The following is a 20,360-nucleotide window of genomic DNA, read 5'->3' as shown; positions in this document are numbered from 1 at the left end:
GTTACCAATGCCTCTAGCCAAAGCTTGACTGGTTTTATTGCATGGCTTGCAAACCTTCAGTAAGGGTTCTGAAGAGTAGAGATATTTAGCTGTGGAAGCGTGGGGTGAACCCGTGGCTCCTCATGAGGAACTCTCTAGGACTTATTTGTGATTATACATTTTAGCTTCTACTTTTTAGAGATTCGTTTGATTTTTTAAAACTGCGTGCATGTGTGTATACATGTAGAGGCCAGAGGTTGATACTGGGTGTCCTTATATATTTTTTAAATTGTTTACCCATATATACCCAACACAGGTCTGAGCCTCCATGCCTGAAAATTTTGTGTGCTGGTGCTTGAACTCAGAGTCTCATGCCAATTCTACATCATGGGCACTTTCAATTACCAATCTAATTTACTGTTTTGTGAGAATTGATATAATAACTTTTAATCTGCTTCTTTAACAAAGCGATTTTCTATTTTATAATGAAGTATTCATAATTAGAATATAATAGATTTTGAAAAATACACTTCTGGAATTTTCTTTTTATTAGATGTATCTATTTAATGCATGCGAGTATGTAGGTCCACTATGTGTGTGCATGGCCCTGGAACTGGAGCAATGGTTGGTTCTGAACAACCAGGTGGGTGCTGGGAACTGAACCTGGGTCCTCTGCAAGAGCAAGTCCCCTTAACCACTGAGCTACCTCTCCAGCCCACAGAAGATAGTACGATTTTAAGGCTGGAGGAAGCTTTAAGTAGTGGTGTGAAGGCCCCCAAATGCCAACTCATGCTTTGTTCTGTCTTTATCCTCTTTAAAATCTGCTTCCAGATGTTTTATTTCCCCCTAAAAGTTAGGAGGATAATACCCCTGTGCTCTTGGACCCCGTGCTCATTGTATCCCATCAGCAATGATCAGTGGGAGCAAGGAGGTCACTCGTAGGTAAGGTGAGTCTCCTCCAGGTTGCAAGTCACTGCCACTTCCTGTTGCCTCATGCCCAATGTCTTCCTTTTTTGTCTCACCACCCCACTAGCACTCGAGTTCTAAAGCCACCACCTATTATTCCTTCAGTGTTTTATGCTTATATACGTTGAAACCCAGCAGCATTTTGTGCCCTGCTCAATGTTACACAGTTCGTTTATGCCCAAACCGGATTTTAGACTCTTTTGTCTAAATCTTATTTTAGATTGTTTGCATCCTACCAGTTTAATTATTTTAAGCAAAATCTGACATGTCTTACAAACTGTGATTGTAGTTATTTATTCATGAGGTAGATGTGAGAGGGTTAAACATTTTTTTTTTTAAGTACATCACGCACATTTCCTATAAAAAAAATACTTGAAGTCAAGATTTCTCACCAGGTCCTTATAGACCTGTAGGACCACAGAACCTTAAAGATGGGGTTGCAGACAAGCTCAGACGGTACAAGCAGACACTAATGTGATGTTATATTAGGATCAATATTAAAAAAAAAAAGCAACCACTGTTATAAATCCAGCATTCACTCATTTAAAGGAAGAGTGTCATCCAAACATTTCAGTCCTTACTGCTCTCTAATGCATTAGGTTCTATTGCCTATTTTTCACTTCATACACATAGATGTCAAAGGTTGGTTCAATTTACCCCAAATCACAAGACTAGTAAGCATCAGAGAGTGAGGCTGTTACTCAAGGGCGTCTGACCACAAAGCTATTAAATTTGCACATTGCCAGCTCACCAGGAAGCGGAGGTGACTTCCCGGCCCATACAGAAAAGCCCCTTCGACAATTCTGCTGCCCATGTTGACCACAACATCCAAACCAGCTGGCATCGCCATCATCCCGATAAGCCGCAAGCCATTCTATTCAAGATTATCAGGGTTGCCTTAGAATAACATCCAGGAACGATCAAGACACAGCTCACCTGTCATTAATCACCACCTGCCTGAGGCTGCCATGTTGGAAGTGAGAGCATGCCAGTTTGTGTCCCTCACGAAGTCCAGCTTTGTACCTCCTACACAGTGGCATCTCCTAACTCGTTTACTGCCCTGAAAATCTCTCGCTTGCAACTACACAATAAGTACTTATCTGTTTTGTTTTGTTTGCTTCTCCCTTGGTCCCCAATAAATGCTGATTCTAACTAAGCAGATACAAATAAGCAAGGAAAGTAAGCGTTCGTGATTTTCTCATCTTAACCTTCTCTGCTGCTTCTGCGTGGGTGTCCCTCTGGACAGGAGAAATGGACTGCTTACCCTTCACAGAGAACAGGCTTGTTGGCACCTGCAGTCACACTAAGAACCCAGGAAGCTAAATGTGAAGTGAGGGTGGGAAGGGGGTGGGTGGGCGAAGATAAATTGAGTCTCAGGTTGGGTTTGATGCTCTGCCTCTAAGTGCCGGCAATCTCTTTTGAAGAACTTTGAGTATCTCTTTCGTTTGTAGTATGTATGTGTGTGTATGGTGGTGGTGGTGGTGGGGGGGGGTGTTAGGTCACTTTCTGGTGACCTACCACTTTCCAGTACTTTACCCCATTAGTTTGTGTGAAATTGGGGTACATAAAGCTTTAGAAAGGCTGAAAACATGACCAAGGTACTGAAACAAAATGCTTTACTAGACGTCTGTGGCTATGGGGATCGGTACCAGCAAATACATAGGAAGCAAAGGTTGGCCTTTTCTAGTCCCAAGGGTCCTCCTTAGGCTATGGCTCACTGCTGACCTACATGTCAGAGACGGACCAGACATGTGCACGGATAATTAACAAACTTCAGGGTAGTACTAGGGGCATCTAGAATATGAGAAACCAGCTAAAACCCAGGACTCTCATTTTTCACACAAATGTCCCTGGTGTATATGGGGCAGGAGAGGCCAGGGTTAGTGTTGTGATTGACAATCCTGGACAAACAGGAAAGAGCCAAGTGCTATTAACACTTGCTCTGGTACTGTGACTTTCTCCCTTCCTAGGAACCATTAAAACGTTCCAAGCACTTGGGTGGCTCAGTGAGAGCTATCGTTTTAAAGAAAGTAACACTGATGGAGAGGCCTCTAATGGAAAGCTGGGGTTGGGGGGGGGTGTGTGCCAAGGAAGCCCGAAAGTCCCTCAGGTAGGAACAGGTCTGGGTGAAGAGGAAGAGGCAGATTCTCAGGTAGCTGGGAGGGGGACTTCCCCAGGGCAAGTAGATATCAAGGGAGGAGGAGCAGGCCACCAACAGGCTTCCGGTCTGAATAACTGGAAGAACAAAACATGCTTTCAGTGAATGCACTCCTCATACAAAAGCAGTTTACACAGTTATAAGAGTCAGCTAATTGGGCTGGAGGCTGTAGTTTAGTTGGCAGAATGCTCTCAAAGTGTATGTGAAACCCTAGGTTTGCTCTCCAGCACCACGTAACAGGGTGTGGTGGGGCATGCCTTTATTCCCAGCACTTGGGAAGTAAAGGCAGGAGTAGAAGTTCAAGATCATCCTTCCTAGATTGAAGAGCCAGGAATATGTAAGATACTGTCTCAAAAAACAAAAAACAAAAAACAAAAACAAAACAAAACAAAACAAAAAACAAACCAAAACCAAAACCAAAAAACAAACAACAACAAAAACAATCAGACCTTGCAGACCTATAGATTTTAAGGGAAAAGGGAAATTTGGGACTTGGGGGCTTGGGGGTTTGGGGGGAGAGCACCATAGACAAAGCTGCCTCAATGGCATCTGCTGGGCATAAAACAGGACATATTCATCTATATATAACCAGCTAGGAAAGTGTTCTCACACCCTCAAAACTGACTGGTCTAACTCAGCAGTCACTGACTGTTGCCACATTTTGCTTCTATTACCTATAGTAGAGGACCCAATGGTTTTAAAGAGCAAGATCTGCTGTGGACATTTGCCTCTGAACAAGTAAGACAGTGAAGATCCTAAGGAAGTACCTTGGTAAGAATAGGCTTATTTCTTGTTCATGTTATTTGCTTTTTCATTTCTTATGGACTATATATGTGTCAACTGTGGATTGATTTTGTTAAATGCTGTTTTCTCCATATAAAGGTAAATTTTATGTTTTACTCAAGACTAAGTCTCATTGAAAGAAAATTGGTATCTTCTCTGGCCTTATTGAATTTGTACAGTTTTTGTTGTTGTTGTTTTGTTTTGCATTTGAGAGTGACACTGAAAACTACTTCTGGAATTCACTGCCAGGGACTAGGAGTGTCTTAGAAGTTGAAGGGCCTTAGTTCATTAAAATGTCATAAACCAATGGCACATGGCCACATTTTATTCTCTTAAATCTGAGTCTTCCATCATAAGCCTGCACCGTTGGGGATTTCAGTCTGTAGTTGGGAAGGAACAGGGCCATAATGTGTGAAAACACATTTCTTCAAATTGCATTCAGTAAAAGTACCACTCCAGCACCGAGAGCAAACGGGAATGCATAATCACGCTCATTGGTTATGTTTCAAGTTGGCCCTGTGAAAAACATGAAGAAAACGACATTTGTTTGGGAACTTCTTTTTTTTTTTTTTCCAAAAAGAATATTTAATAAGAATGTTTTGTACAACTGATCTGATAAATTTTTATTAGATCAGTTTAATTTTTTCTCTCCTCTCTAGCTGGATGTGGGCTTTATTTTTCTGGTTCTACAACATAGCCTACCACATAGCCAGCCTCGGCCCTCATCATCCCTCTCTTGGAAGGTCTGAAGAAGCACTGACGACCATGACCATAATATCAGATTGTAACAATGACCCATCACGAGGCCCCTCCTTGTTTTTATCCAGGCTTGTTTCAAACTCTAGATCCTCCTGTCTCAGCCCTCTCTAGCACTACTAGGCTTTTGGGGGGTACACCACCACACCCACCTGGAACCTGACATTTCTTATTCCATTCAAACAAAGAAACCAACTGCGTTCAACAAAGATCAAACAGAATTCATCTGAAGTTTTTCTTTTCACAGACATATGATGGACCCATAGATCTATGTTCTTGAATTCATTGCCAATGTTCACAGGACACTTTCTGTCTGCAATCGTGGCATTATTTTCTTACTCAGTGAAAATGATTTCATTTGCCTTTTTCCTTGAGAATCTGAAGCAGAAGCAAACAATGGGCAAACAGGGTCCCAGAGCCTATGGACAAACTTTGATCTTAGATGGTTTGCATAAGACCTGTGAGGCCAAATCTACCCCATTGTGGTCAGCTAATATGAGGCGACCAAGGACATACAGGACAGAACTACTGGCTCCTTTGTTATTTCTGAAATCTGAACTGCTTTTAGAAATAAGGGCTGGAATGTTCCATAGGAACTCAGAGCATGGGACAGAGGGGCATGGCACACTTTCAGTGTGGGCTATTTAAAACCAGGCCCTTGGCTTCCCCCTGTGATTCTAAATACATGAAATCACATTACCCCGAGGCAGCCGGCAACTATTTCTACGACAGTGCCCAGCATCTGCGCTCAGCGAAAACAAAGTAGAGCGCAGTCTAGGCTTTCCGTGTCCAGCTAAGCTCCACCTCGTGTCAGGCAGAAAGAGCACTGGGTGACTGAGAAGTCTTAAAATTTCAGGACCAATCTACTAGACTATCCAAGATGCCTTAGCACATTAAAAAAAGCAAGTCCTTTATTTATATGAGCAGCAAACAACATGAGCACAACTGATTGCTTTCTCAGCGTCAGTGTGATCTACAGAAGGATCCCAGCCTTATAGTGTTGCCCCTCTCTGTATTAAAAAACAAACAAACAAACCTGTTTTAATTTTTTTCTTTGACATGTTAACACTTCCCTTAACCAGACAGATAAACCCTTAGGAATGCTGTACTTTATTGCCAATCACTCAAAGGCATTAGCCAGGAGAAGGACACTAACGAACCTTGTTATATAATATCAGAGCACCTGATCAAGTTTGTAAATGCGATGTAACAAACAGTCAAACCAGTTTGGGGATTTCCTATAGACCACACAGTATATGAAGCAACTTTCAGCATTTCCTCTAGATGTAAAAATTTAAAGCTGTAGCACTTAGAAAACATGGAAGACTTTGCCACGTCTTGAGCTTGATCTAAAGCTACGTGTGGTGGTTCGCACCTTCGATCTCTGCCGTGGGGAGGAAAAGGGAGGAAGACAAGAAGCTGAAGGCCAGCCAGGCTCTACAGCAAGGTACAAGTCAGAATGAACTATGTGAGACCCTTTCTTAAAAGAGAAAAAAGTTTGGTTGTTTTTTTGTTTTTTTTTTCTCTCTCTGATCACACTTCAAAATATGTCTTCTAATGCCCATTCTGTAGATAAGGAAGTTAGGGGGAGGGGAGAACCCAAGACCACATGATAAAGTTCTAGTGAGCAGTGAAGTGAGATTTGAACACAGAACCTTCCAATTTCAAATTCACTCTGTTTGCCTGTAAACAAATAATCTCAACAAAACAGACAAGCAAAGAAGGCATGGAAACAAATATATATCTAGAAAGCAAATAAATAAAACTTGGACCTTAATCACACAGTTAAGATACCTCAAATTCAGTATATTGACAGTTGACTGTGTCTGCCTTGGAAGTGTCTCTCTGCCAACCTAAGATTGATTCTGGAGAATGGGAGACCCCTTGACCCTCATGTGATACCCCATTAAGAACTAGAGTCTAGTTGCCAAATATTAGACATCAGAACAAATTATTCATTATATTTCATTATGCCTGTGAAGAGATCTGATTACCTAGTCCAATGCTATTTTTGAATATTTTCAGGCATTGCTTGAATATATGGTTCCCTTGTGGCCAACTCAAAACATAGAGCAAGGAGTATTTGCTATATTAATATCATCTTTCCCTCCCTGTGAGGGGACCGGTTATAAATTAGATGAGATTAGAAAGCAGTCTCTTGAGAATTGGTATTTTAAGAAATTACCTAGAAAGAACCAAGGGTGTTTTCTCTATCTCTCCCCACATGGTAAATCATACAGAGGAGCAGCAGCCTGCCCCAAATCCCAGAGAGACAACATCTTGAGCGCATATGTTATGCTGGGCTCTGTATTGACAGACCCAAGAACTCCAGCGCAAAATAACCAAAGTTCCCAAGTTAAAAATGAAAGCGAGATCACCAAAATCAGTATTGTTGTTGTGATATCCCAACAACCTCATAAATAGCCATTAAGCTAGACAGCATTACAGGTTAGTGAATTTACCCAGGCAAGAATCAACCTGCATTGTTGGTGTGAAGTTACAAACAGCCCCATCTACCTCCTCCCACTTTCCTGATAGTCTCGCCCTTTTCAGAAACATCATCACATCCAACAGAAATAATATTAAGCTCATTTTACTAGAAGGCTTATCCAAATACATGCCATATTAAAAATAGTCATGATATAAATATTTCTCACAAGAGCTGCAGCGATGGTGTGAATAAAAAACTCCCTTCTGAGATTTCAGTAAAACCAGATCTCACAAAGGATCTGAAAGAAAACAAAACACACACACAAAAACAGACAGACACACACACAAAGAGACACACACACAGAGAACAGACCTTATGTTAATTCGATTTACCATAACAGTTGCTCTTTCCACACCATTTTATAAAGTATGATGCTCTCCCTTCCCAAATGAAGCAAGAGAGAGATGAGCCTCCTTCAGGTGCCTCAGAATAATGTCCAGGGTGGGGGCTATTAGCTAAAGCAATGAGGTTCAGTAGCACCTCATCAAAATCACAAATTTTAAATACAGCAAAATGTTAGTGCTGTCAAATGGCCAAGCTCACAAGAGGAATCTCTTGCTCTCCTCTCTCTCTCTCTTGCTTCATGACCCTCTCAAAATACATACAACCCCCCAAATCCACCAGCTGGAATTTTTTTAAATTGTAAATTAGATATCAAAATGCTTACGGGCCTTACAGTGAGATAACATCAGGAGGAACGGTGCGTGGAATGGATCTCGCATTCTCACATAAAGCGTTATCTTTGGTACAAGTACACACGGCAGGGCATTTTGGCTTCGCCGGTTTCTTCCCCTCAGTCAGCAAAACCACAGAAAAGAGGCATAGGAAACAGGCAATTCTTTTCAGAGGGATGCAGGCATTTCCCATCCTTCTGCTTCTTGCTGATTCCATGCAGTCGAGAGAATATCCCCACACATGAACAGAGCTTCTGGAATTCAGCTGCTGATTGTCTTGCTCTAAGAACAGGTCACACACAGGAGTCCACCCTTCTCTGCTTCTGTATCTGCCTTTTCCAAACAGGGACCTCCAGCTGATTCGTGAGCTGTTCCTCGTTCAGGCAGTGAGTGCACTGCTCCGGGGAAGACCTGTGAGGTGCTGTGCGGTCGGAGTGAGCCAACTGCCGGGGGAAGAGAGCCGACTCACATCACAGAGAACACTGAGCACGGACCAGGCTTCGAAGGCAAGCGAACTGATGTGACAGAAAATAAACAGCTTTCTGCTTTCACCGGGAGGCCCTTTAATTGTTACCAAAAATAGGACGGCGTTATGTCTTATTAGTGGGTGGGTGGGCGGGCGGCGGAGCAGCATAGGATGTGTGCAGTCTCGGGAACCTCTGGGAATTGGCTCATCATGTAGCAAACCGCCTAGTAGGAAAACCTAGCTTGGGGGCCAGGCTCGGCTGGGAAAATGAAGTTAAATGAAACTCTGTCTGCAGCTAAAACCGTGCTGTCCCTCGCTGACTCCACCTGGTTGACGCCACTGTTGAATGGTAAGCCCCGAACACGTGGAGAATGTCAGTTTCAGAGGCATGCATGTGAGTGAATACTTTCCTGACACTCGTCAACTATTAGGAATTATTGGTTTTCATAGCCCCCCACCACCCATGCACAGCCCACTCCTCCTCTCACGACGAGGGAGGTGACAGAATTGTAAGCCGTCTCTGTGTATAATCCACTCTCCTCTCTTCTTGCTCTCTCTCTCCCACCCCCAGCCCCCCTTCTTTGGCAGAGTTTATTCTAAAACGTTGGAGCTGGAGCGAGCTCCCTGCCAGCAGGAGGCAGCCAATTCCAGCTTCCTGGGGCTTTGAAACAGGGCTTGGTTTATCCCAGCAGGCTGTGATAAAGTGGGGATTATGCTAGAGTGAGCAGGAGACAGGTTTGAGGTCCCAGGTCATCAGGAAAGGAGCTGATTTTACATACAGGTGAGCTATCCTGCCTATAGAATGGGGATGATAGGACAGACGGTCTTGTTACGACTGTAGGAATCAAATGAAAATCACAGGCTCTTATTGGCATATATTATAGGAAAGAAGACACTCTCTTGGAAAAGGAAATTTGCTTAATGGCAGTACAAAGAGAGTTTGGCCTTGGTGTCTGGTTGTCCAGTCCAAGAGGGTGAAGATATCCTTAGGACAATAGAAGAGAAAGCCCATTTGCCATGCTGATGGCGGCCATCCCTCAAGGTGGCACAACCACTCTGGTAAGTCAGACATGGCTCCTCCTCATTTAACTGCATGGATAAAATGGAGTGCCTGTACCATTGTGAAACAAGCTCACCCTTATCAGAGGTCCATGCATCGCCATTCTCTTCCCCCTTACAGCTGACTCCAGGCTAACTCCAATTACCCCTCTTGTTTGTTGGCCTAAAAAGAGCCTCACTGTCGTAGCCTGCGCTGCCTCAGTCTCCAAAGCTATGGGACTACTGGTAGGTGCCACCACTCTGGGCTCGATTGTTCCTTTAACTCTTTGGCTTTGTGAGAAGGGGTGGTGATAATCTCGATCACCTTCTTATTGGATTACTGGGATGATGATGATGATGATGACAATGACAATGATGACAACAACGATTCCAGAGGATTAAAAGCTCCATGGAAGTAGAAACTGCTGCAAAACCAGGGCCTGTATTCACTGTGCCCAGGGTGGACAAACAGCATGCCTGTGGGAGCAATACCATAATGCATGGTCTACTTACAGTAATCATATATTCATTCACCTAATAAACTTCAAGTTGTCCCACAGTGTTCTAATAAAGGAACTTGCTTCGGTCAAAAAAGTCAGGGCACAGTTTTCTGAAGAAACAGTGAGGGAGGGAGGAGGAAACTGTGTGCGAAGCCTGTGGTGCTCTGAATAGCCATAGGATGCTCATGCAGTTTTCAGCAGTAATTTTTTTTCTGGTGCATGTTTCAAAAAGACTCCCTCAGAGAAGCCCTGACTTTAAAGTGGACTGTGCTACTGTCTCACTGTGGACTGTGTGGAAAAGGATGAAAGAGACTGTTCTTAGAAACCCAGACCTGTGGGCAAGCCTCAATTAAACAGTAATGTGTTACTTAAAAGTTGGCCACGAGTTGACTTTTTTTGAAAATTGAATCCTTTTGCAAGTGCATGCTGGGATCTCTCTCTCTCTCTAATGTGATCACTCTGTGAAAATTTTATGCAGAGTCATTTAATTCAAATAGTCCCTCTCTTAATTCCCTTATTTTAAAAAAAATAATTGTAACAACAAAACAATGACCTCGAAGTTTCCAGGGACCTTGGGATCTTGGATCCAATCCCTGTATATGGCATTTAATAGGAAAACTGAGCTACTGAGCCACACACAGCACAGACACCGATTGACAGAGCCACTACCCTGCGTGGGGCAAAACAATGGCAACTATTTGGTTCAAACAATCAATGTGGTCAAACAGGATATTCTTTCCCTAGGATTGGCTCTCAAACACAACCCTTAAGACTGACAAGCCCTTAGCTTTGGGCTTCCAGACAGCCAAGCAGCCTTTGTTTTTTTGGTGTGGCAAAGCCAGGAGAATAATGAATGAGAGTAAGAAACTATATCCCTACCATTCGCTTGAAGCTGCTCTGCTCAGTCTGTCAGGTCAAGTGGAGGAAGGACCACTGGGAAGGGGACACTAAGGACAAGTTACAATTGGGCATTTTGAAAAGACAGTAACTTTTTCTTTTTCTATGGCATTTAAAGTCCAGACTTGAATTCCTTAGTCAATCAAAACGCCCACCGAGATCAGGCACAGTTTAAACCGTGCCATGCAGGATACTGACAGCCTTTCTGGGAGGAAGCTCTGAGAAATGAATCTGGGGAGGGGCTGGGGAGTCTTGAGAGACTTGAGGTCAGACAAGAGGCCATACTGCTGGTGAGGCCTCCCATCCTACTCTCCTGGGAAGCCCCTGGAGAGTGTAAAGCAGATATAAGAAGCAGAGGCATGGTGCTAGAAATTTCCACAGCTTGGGGACCCTCAGATAAGGTTGGCAATTCACCTGCAGACTGTGGTGGCCTTTGGGAGAGGAGCCAAGAAAAGATGAAAGCAGAGTTGGCAGGAGGCCCCAGGGAGCTGGAAGGCCCAGTTGAAACAGGCTCAGAGCCTAGTTTGAGCTGCTGAGCAGCAACTAAGAAGAATCCAAGGCTGGCTCTGCACTTTGCCAGCAGTGTGACCATGGACCTACTTAACTTCTCCTCCTCCTCCTTCTTCTTCCTCCTCTTCTTCTTCATTTTGTTTTGTGTTGTTTTTGTCTTTGTTTTTTGAGACAAGGTTTCTCTGTGCAGTCTTGGCTGCCTTGGACTCATTTTGTAGACCAAGCTGGCTTTGAACTCACAAAGATCTGCCTGCCTCTGCCTCCCTAAGTGCTGGAATTTCAGGCATGCACAACTGCACCCAGCTCCTACTTAACTTCTTAAGCCACAGTTTTCTCCTTGTTGATGGGGACAATCATAATACATAGCACACAGAGTTGCTGAGAGACCTAAAGATCACATATCTAAATGCTTGGTGTGAATCTGATATATAAGAAAGATTCAACATCATCATTGAAACAAGACTGATCTTCAGATCATGTGATTCTCAGTACTTGGGAAGCAAAGTTTTCACATGAGATGAGGTCAGTTGTATGTCTATGGTTACTTTAGTAAGCCAGCACTTCTCTCTCTCTCTCTCTCTCTGTTTTTTGTTTGTTTCGTTTTTTTGTGACAGGGTTTCTCTGTGTAGCCATGGCTGCCCTGGAACTCACTTTGTAGACCAGGCTGGCCTCAAACTCACAGAGATTTGCCTGCCTCTGCCTCTTGAGTTCTAGGATTAAAGGAATACACCACCACCACCTGATCTGGCACTGGCCCAGCACTTGTCTTAGGATGGCAGATATTATTAATAGTATTAAGAGTCTAATCACATGAAAGAACCAAAATCAACCAAATGAACCAATAACAGAACCACCAGTCTGGTGAAAGCAACTACAGCTAGGGTTGACCTAGATATGGTCCAGAGCTTGAGAAAAACAAGGTTTCAGAGAGGCGGTGGGGGTGGTGTGTGTGTGTGTGTGTGTGTGTGTGTGTGTGTCTTCTTCTTAACCCACTGCTCTTGTGCATGTGTGAGCTGAAGAGAGTATGAGCGCTCTGCTCTGAGAACCTGTACCAAGCGGGTGTACTGTAGTTAGAGCCACCACTGTGGCGTATGTGGATGTTATGAATAACTGCACAGAGTACCAGGCTGCTGTAGAGATGAGAGCCAAAGAACATCTTTATCCAGTCTGAGGTGTCACCAGAATCACTGGAGTCTTTGCTCCTGGAGCTGCTCAACCTTGGTGGCCCAAGCCCCACAGCCGTTGGAGGAGCTGGCGAATCACCCTGGTGGGAGCCAGAGCCATAGAGAAGGGCACTACACCAGGTTCCGGAGCACGGGTGCAGCATTCCCCGGCCATCCTCAGAGCTGCAGAAGTGGGTCCCGGGAGTGTGCTGGCGATCGAGAAGGGTGGATGAAAGCAGAGGAGAGAGGAACAGCCTGTGCCGTGGGTATGAGCCCAATTTTCCCCTCAGCCTGGCGTGGCCTAGGAAACCCCACATTGACTCTGGTAAACAAATCATTAGGAATCTTAAAGACTCAGGCCTGGCTCCACCTCCTTCTGCAGACACCCAGGCAAACAAACCACTGTCATTTTAAGCAGCTTTCTTAATAGAGCAGTTTTGACGCTGAAAGTCAGATGAAGTAGTTAGCCAGGAAATCAGTCCGGTGGCTACAGGCAGGATTTTGAATGTACACGATTCCAAATACAAAATTTCTCTCGGAAGGGTTAACTATTGCCTTGTTAACCCTTTGATTGCACTCAATAATCATACGCGTGTGAGTCCAGTGAGCTGATAGAAACTGTGCTTTCTTATACGTGACTTACAATTGAAGAAAGAATGGGGTGAAGAGGAGGGTAGAGGGAGGGAGGGAAGGAAGGAGATAAACCCCTATCTGTATCAGAATATGCTGGGGCTCTTTGAGTACCCCAGAATCTGCGAAGCAGCAGAGAAATGGCCCCAAAAGCTTCACTTGCTAATGCAAGGCAGAAATTGGACCTGCTGGAATAGTGTTTCTTCTATTTACTAGGCTCTGTAGCCTTCAACATTTTGCTTAGGTACTTTGTGCCTCCCTTTCTACATTGATATGGTCAAAATAACAGCATGTTTGCATTATTAACATTAGGATAAATTATGATATGCATGTGATGTGTGTGATGAATGCATTCAATGACTGATGGTTCTGTCAGAATTACATAGGAAGTGGGGGTGGGAAGGGTAGTGGAGGACCAGATCTCTATGGGGGTTTAGGAGTAGTATCATTTAGAACTCTTTGGTAGCAAGTGACAGACTCAATTGCCATCTTTGCCAACCTAAGCATAAGGGAACCTGTTTCCATGGTGATAGAGAGCCTTTAGAATCCAAGAAAGGGCTGGCCAAGCAGCGTTTAAGATACAGAAACTTGCAAGAGCTTGGGGACCTTGGTGGCATTCTCTTCCTGGCTCTTATCTTTATGTATACCATCAAAGGAGAGAGTCTGAGGGCTGAGCTGCTGTCAGGCACCCACCATTCATTAGCTGTGAAAACTCAAGGGTCCTGACTGGTATATCTATGGACATGTGCGATGGGAGAGGGATAGTTCCTGAAGGAAAGCTAGATGCTGCTTCTAGAGGAATGGGTGCCAGCCAGGCAAACCAAGAGCATATATACCATGACACTAGAATCTGCTAGTTAATAGCTGCTTTTCTTCTGGCCTATCATACCACACCCTACTACACTGTTTTACAGAAAAATGATCAAAAAACAGTTTGGACAAACGGTTATGGATCATTTCTCAAAGGAAAGCTAAACTTTTATCTTCTAATGATAGAATCAGTAGAGTTTTACCTCTTCCAGCTCAAGGGAATAAAGCTTTGGCTCAGAAGAAAGTGGAGATGCGATAAAAATAAAATCAGATGCTTCCCTTTCCATGACAGCTGACATTTTAAGGCATATTCCATGCACTAACTCACAGCAATCCCGTGGGCTAAGTATTATTACTATTCCTACCCCTATTGCTTCTAGAAAGGACTGTTGTTATTTTCAAAGAAAAGGAAGTAGAGGAGGAACGAAGCTTGGCTAGGGCTCCACAGCTGCTGAGATGGGTGCTGGGCTCCGACCTGGGGCTTCTGACTGACAACCTCATTATTAACCGCCTCTCTGATAAGCCATGGGGGATAGGATATACTGCGTGCTGCTTTGGAAGTCAACGGTACCAGAACCTTAAGGTTCTATTGAACTACAATTCCCAGCATGCAGCTGAGCTAGCTCTCATCTTAACTCCTTCTTTACCAAAAGTTCCTCGCTGTCTTGTATAAAATCACTTTCAAGGACGAACTCCAACCTCTCTATAAGATGACTGTGCAACCGCACAAATGTAGATGAACAGGCAGTAGATTGTGGAATGTGTGCGTTTCTGGGTTAAACGCACACATTTCCAGTGTCCAAAAGAAGACATTGGAGATTTAGCACAAGGAAAACTTGTAAGCTTAGAAATGCGTACCATGAAACCTCAGTGTGGGTCTCAAACTTGGCTGAACTTTGGAATCACACGAGAAATTTTGAAAGCTCATGATGCTTATGTCACAGAGGTTAAAATTTGTTGTTATTTTTGTTGTTGTTATTTTGAGGCACGATGGTCTCACTACCCAGCCCCAGCTGTCCTGGAGCTAAGCTGGCCTCAAACTCATAGGGGTCTACCTGCCTCTGCCTCTAGAGTGTTGGGATTGTAGGCTTAAACCACAATACCCCCCTATACTTTGGTTATTTTTAAAAAGATCCCCATGGAACGCTAAGGGATCATGCAGAACCATAAAATAGGAGGCACAGCTTGATACCTAAAAAGGTGTCAGGGTTGGTCAAGAGGTAGACAGAGCACGGAGAAAGAGCCTCTTCTGAAGAAATAAATGAGGCAGAATAAGGCTGCTCCTGAGTTTATGTTACTTGCCTGGAATGACTGGGAGGGAGATGGTGCCTGGAGTGTGAGAGCCTGACAGAGCAGTGCTTGATAGGGGATGGAGTTTGGACTGATTAGTTTGCGTGTGAAAGGCATACCCACCTTGGTAAGTCAGTTGCTATCTCTGGGGATTGGCTAGAGAAAGACAAGCGCCTCCAGGTCAGCCTGGCTCCAGAGGCCAAAACATCAGAGTCCAGGAAAGAAGACATTCTTAATTACTGTTTTCTACTCCCTCTACATAGGAATCTGATGGGACCACAACAGAACTAGAAACAAATGGAACCTTGAATAGCACCCCAGTAGGAGTGATGGCCTCCAGAAGACAAACAAGAATAAAGTGAGGACTTCAGCCCAGGCTGTTATGTTCGCCAAGATTCCTAGTCCATCAGAGTCCAGTGAGAAGAAAAGCTGCAAATCTGATGGCTTAAACATGCTTCTGTGGAGGTGGATACATAACTTACTTCTCCGTTCCTTTAAGGGAGTGGTCACTACCAGGAAAAGTAGATAAATTGGTTTTGTAGAAAAGTTGGCTTAGAGGTGTGAACTTGAACTTTTGTTTACTCTAAAAACAATCAAATCACCTTTTGCTAAATTTTAACCACTGGTCTTTGTTGTTGACTTTATACATTTTTATGTTCCTTGTCAAGACTGAGTCAAAAGTGAATGGTTGTTCTTGCTTGGGTCTTCAAGGGCAGAGCTATTCTTAGCTCACGCTGACAGCAGAAATTGGACCACCCTTGCCTTTTCATCTTACTTAATTCCTTCCCAGAGAAGAAAAAAATAATACTCTTGATCGAGCATGATGCTGATAAATAGTGTGATGATGATGATGATAATTAACCTATGATTGCTTTATATCATTCCAAGAACTGTTTTATATGCTTTAGAATCACACATTCCTCTTAGTCATTATAACACAATTTGATTATTGCCCTCCTCCCCCCAGTTTCTAAAGAAACTGAGGTTCACCAAGGTTAGGCAGCTCACTCACATTAAGATGTTTAGCAGGCTTAAACATAAAACATTCAGACCTTAGATTCTATGAATTTCATAATCTCTCTCCCTCTACAGAACTGTCTTCTTGCTTCACAGCAGTTTCCCAGAATTAAGGTGATATCACCTCACTCACATAGAAGCAAGCAAAAGCTGTATGAGCTGGTGAGTGTTGGGCTTGTATATTAGTCTAGTCACATGACCTGGACTGGGTCTTGGAAATATTGTCATATGATAAAATTGTCTCTGAGATATAGAAGAAAGGTAATGGACCAAAGTCGGATTCTGCTCTGTGTGAGCTGTGGCTCCTTGGGTACAACTCTTCACACCTTTGCTCTGGTTTTCTAAGAAAATTCTTGGGCTGAGAAATCTCAGATGATGCTCTCCTTATAAATTGCCCCTGCCAGAAACCCAATTAGGAAATAATTATTGAAAAAGCAAGGGCAGTTTGAACAGGGTTTTTGCACATTGAAAAAGAATGAGGGGGGTGGGGCAGCCTTACCAGGCCACAGAGGAAGACAAAGCAGCCAGTCCTGATGAGACCTGATAGGCTAGGGTCAGATGCAAGGGGAGGAGGACCTCTCCTATTAATGGACTTGGAGAGGGGTATGAGAGAAGATGAGGGAGGCAGGGTGAGATTGGGAGGGAATGAGGAAGGGGATTAGAGCTGGGATACAAGGTGAATAAACTGTAATTAATATAAAAAGAAAAATAATGAGTAGAGAGTTTTTTGAGTGTTCTAGAGCTCTGAAGACATTAGGTCTAGTTGCCTTCTTTTTTGTGTGTATTTTGTTTTGTGCTATGGACCTGAAGCTAGTGAACATTACTTATGGATATTCCTGAATGCTCAAAGAACTTTCAAGACAGAGTGAAGGCTTATTTAGCAAGGAGAACGTTATAGAAGGCCAAAAGAGCAGAGGATAAGGAGATGTGTGAGGACTTCTCATTGTTTTCATTCTAGAATTTCCGTCCTGTGTATGGATATCAATTCAGAGGGCCTTTCTTGAAAGTCTTTGGAAACGTGTGGGCAGTTCTGCATCAACATAGCTAGAAAACTCCATTTGCATGTTTTGAGTTGATATTATAGTAACTAAAACAGAGTTGGACCCTGTAATTGTTATGGCAGTATTATTTAGCCTGCTATCACAATTAATAAACATAGACATCTGTTAAATTTTATAATTGCCTTTGCCTTGGGCTGGGCAGATATTTTCACCTACACTATCTCAATAACCTCCCCATCCATCTCCCAGTCCCCATCCAATGCCATCTACCTTAACCATTTCTATCTGGGCTACCTTCCACCCTATTCTTATAAATACTTGCATATATGTATATATATGTATATAATCTTGTTATTTTCTCCATCCATGCCATTCTTGCAGTCCTTCCTCCTGTCCCACATGGTTCCTTCTCCACACTAACCCATCATGGTACCATCCTTTCTCCTCTCTTCCCATCTATCTATCTCCTTCCTGCAATTCCCTTTCCTCAAAAGCTGAGAACCTTAGCCACACCTATCTCCTTCTGCCCTGCCCAAATACAGGTCTTTTTTAAAAATTAACCAATCAGGAATAATTTCTTTACACAAGGATAGGTGTATCCGGGCAGATCTTGAGGGCCAGTTATTAGCATTAAAATACAAATATCAGACCAACCCTCCAACATGTGGAGAATGCTAAAACTACAATTCTTGGATCCTTCATACACAATGAAGAATTATCCCATCCCAAATGTACTTAGATCTCTGACCAAGAAAGAACTAAAGAGGATTTGCATAGTTGAAAACATGGTGAACCTTTTGATGCATTTTTCTGAACATTAATCAATAAATTATCCATTAACTCGAGAAACCTGAATACTGCCCCAGAAGATTCCAAACAAATGGACAGCTCTGTTTAGAACTGTGGAACTCCTGTGTGTCATTTCCTTAGGCTTCACTGTTCCCATCTTTACAGTATTAACACCCTTTGTCTTCCTAAGTTCTCTTTCTAGAAAAAAAAAATCCTGTGTGAAAAAAACTGAGGTTTAGAAATTCTTTTACTTTGTGTATGGCCAACATGTTACTGCCTTTAACCAAAATGCATAAGTCAAAACCAAAAGTAAACAGAACAGGCCATATGCATATATGGAAATGCCACAGTGGAACCTTTAATGTATGCAAGTTGTATGCAGAAATAATTATAATAATACATACAAGGTGATTCATGCCTGTAATCTAGCCTGTGGGAAGCAGAAAGATCATAAGTTTGAGGTCAACACGAGCTACATAGTAATTTTAGTTAGTCCATCTTCGGCTACATGAAAAGACTATCCAAAACAACAACAATAGTAAACAACAACAAAAAGCGAACGTGACTGTGATCTCAGATGACAATGTATGATCTTAACTTTTGTGTTTTTTTCAGAAGCATGTATGACTATTTGAATTTTATCAGGTCCAAGCACTCTGCTCATGAACTACCTTAGGACAGAAGTCTATTCTAAAAAGAAAGGTTATTTGGACTAAAGCAAGGATAATTCTAAACTATGGGCAGAATAAAAATAATTTAGCTAAAATTTATATTGGGTGGAGCATGGAAGAGCAATGGCTCTCAGAGATGCTGTCACAGTGCGAAGCTGGGTCACTGAGGTAGGAAACAGAGAACATGATGCCTCTTCTTTCTTCTGCCTGATGCCCACGTGAGTTACTCCAAAGACAGTTCCTAGCAGCCAGGAGAAAGCCTTAACTGTCCTTTTAATTTTCCTTTCTGTTAAAATTTCATGTTTCTGCTTTGGTTTAAGATTGTGAAATTAAGTGGAAAATCATACAACGAGACTGTGAAAGCTTCAGAAACTTGGACTGTGTGTTGTTAGATTTTGGGCTTTTGTCCTTTGTCTTACCCTCTGGAAGGCTTCTGTTTCATTTTTGTTTCACTTTATACTCTCATTCTGGAAGAACTAAGTGTGTTCTGTTGCTGCTGTGACTTGTGGCCTCTCTTACACCCCTTAGTTTCAGTAGGAATGGTGACTCAAGAAGCAAAGAATTTGACCCCAGAAAATAGCAAGGAGATGAGAGAACTGGCTCTGCCTATAGGATTAATGCCCTTTGGATCTAGGGCAAGGGTGAGTTTTGACAGTTTTGGAGCTGCGCTTTAGCTGGGCCTCACATGTGGCAGTGCCCCCACTGTTCTGGGCAATGGAGGCAGGAGCCTCAAAGCTCTGGCTTTTTCCATCTTCCTACCTCCTCATCATTCAGATGAGGAATCAGAACCCTGGAACTCCAGTAATATTCTAAAGAACATATATTTTGTATTCTACCTTGTGCCTGTTTCCAAATTGTTCATTGTGTGATTCCTAATTTATGGCGTCTATAAAATAAATCTTGGATAATTCTTACCTATGTGAGCTCCTGACTCCAGAGGCTCTCAGATGACACCTACTGGCTCTCAAGGCTCTGGATACACCTGAGGGACTCCTTAGGTCTTTGTAACTCAGTGTGATACACCTAGTGTAAGGGTTATGACTCAGGTCTTGGCTTTTCAATTTAACAGTTGGGCATTTGGTCAAGTTTTTATGCTTTCACATCCTCAGTTTCCTCATTGATGACACGGATATAGTATGTGCTTTCCTGGTATGACTTTGAAAAAGAAATGATATATAAAAGTCAGTGCTCATGGTGAGTTGTGATTATTGTAATCTGCCTTCTGTTGTTCAGAGTCTCCTCACCTGACATGAAAGCTTCTTCCTGAAGCTGTCAGAAGGACCATGGAAGGAGAGGGTAAGAGGAAAAACAAAAGGTCTTAGGAGCAGGAGAACAGCTCTGAATGTCTGTTCTGAATGATCTGAATGACCCAGATCAAGAGCAGCTTCCATACTGATTCTCAACTTTTTTGACTAAGATCAAGTAGAGAACAGTCCCTACTGAGCCCTGGGCCTGTGTTCCAGGGACTCTTCCTGCAGTACAGGAGTAGGTCTCAGAACCATTGACAGCCATAGCTCAGGCCTCTTTTCTGAAGTTGAGTCAGATAGAAGAAGGGTTATCTTACTGAAATAGCCAGAACTCTAAGGGCTCATAAGGCTTACCAGGAGAATAGCTCTTTTTGGTATTCTTCTAAGTTAACATAAGTGACAACACAGGCCTCGAGTGAGTGGTCTAAGATTCACTGCTATTACATTACTTAGATTACACCTCCACTGCACTGAATCTGTTTAGGATATTTTGCTATGAACACTATATTCCTCCATCACTTCTT

General features: G+C 43.0%; 1 protein-coding gene and 1 long non-coding RNA gene across 3 annotated transcripts in view; one reads left to right on the top strand and one right to left on the bottom strand.

The window, feature by feature from the left end:
- Lgi1 (leucine rich glioma inactivated 1) overlaps positions 1 to 8,446 on the bottom strand; it is a 46,573-nt gene extending 38,127 nt beyond the window's left edge. Inside the window, exons 1-2 of one of the 2 annotated variants that reach the window (XM_021653103.2) lie at positions 7,810 to 8,446; positions 7,300 to 7,371 (exon numbers count right to left, since the gene is read on the bottom strand). In XM_021653103.2, coding sequence (XP_021508778.1) covers positions 7,300 to 7,371; positions 7,810 to 8,024 — 287 coding nt within the window. In that variant the 5' untranslated portion in view covers positions 8,025 to 8,446. Of the gene's footprint in view, positions 1 to 7,299; positions 7,372 to 7,445; positions 7,564 to 7,809 lie in introns of those variants that run through there. The other variant, XM_060388947.1, reaches the window with a different exon arrangement.
- Positions 8,447 to 8,451: 5 nt separating this feature from the next.
- LOC110558288 (uncharacterized) lies at positions 8,452 to 19,787 on the top strand. Its single transcript, XR_002477002.2, has 3 exons — positions 8,452 to 8,622; positions 9,158 to 9,332; positions 15,375 to 19,787. It is a non-coding gene; the product is annotated as an uncharacterized LOC110558288 (long non-coding RNA).
- Positions 19,788 to 20,360: the final 573 nt, after the last annotated feature.

This window comes from Meriones unguiculatus, chromosome 1 (assembly GCF_030254825.1).
Source record: "Meriones unguiculatus strain TT.TT164.6M chromosome 1, Bangor_MerUng_6.1, whole genome shotgun sequence".
Taxonomy (NCBI): Eukaryota; Metazoa; Chordata; class Mammalia; order Rodentia; family Muridae; genus Meriones; species Meriones unguiculatus.
The sequence above is the reverse complement of the archived record's forward strand: the minus strand, read 5'-3'. Positions and strand labels throughout refer to the sequence as shown.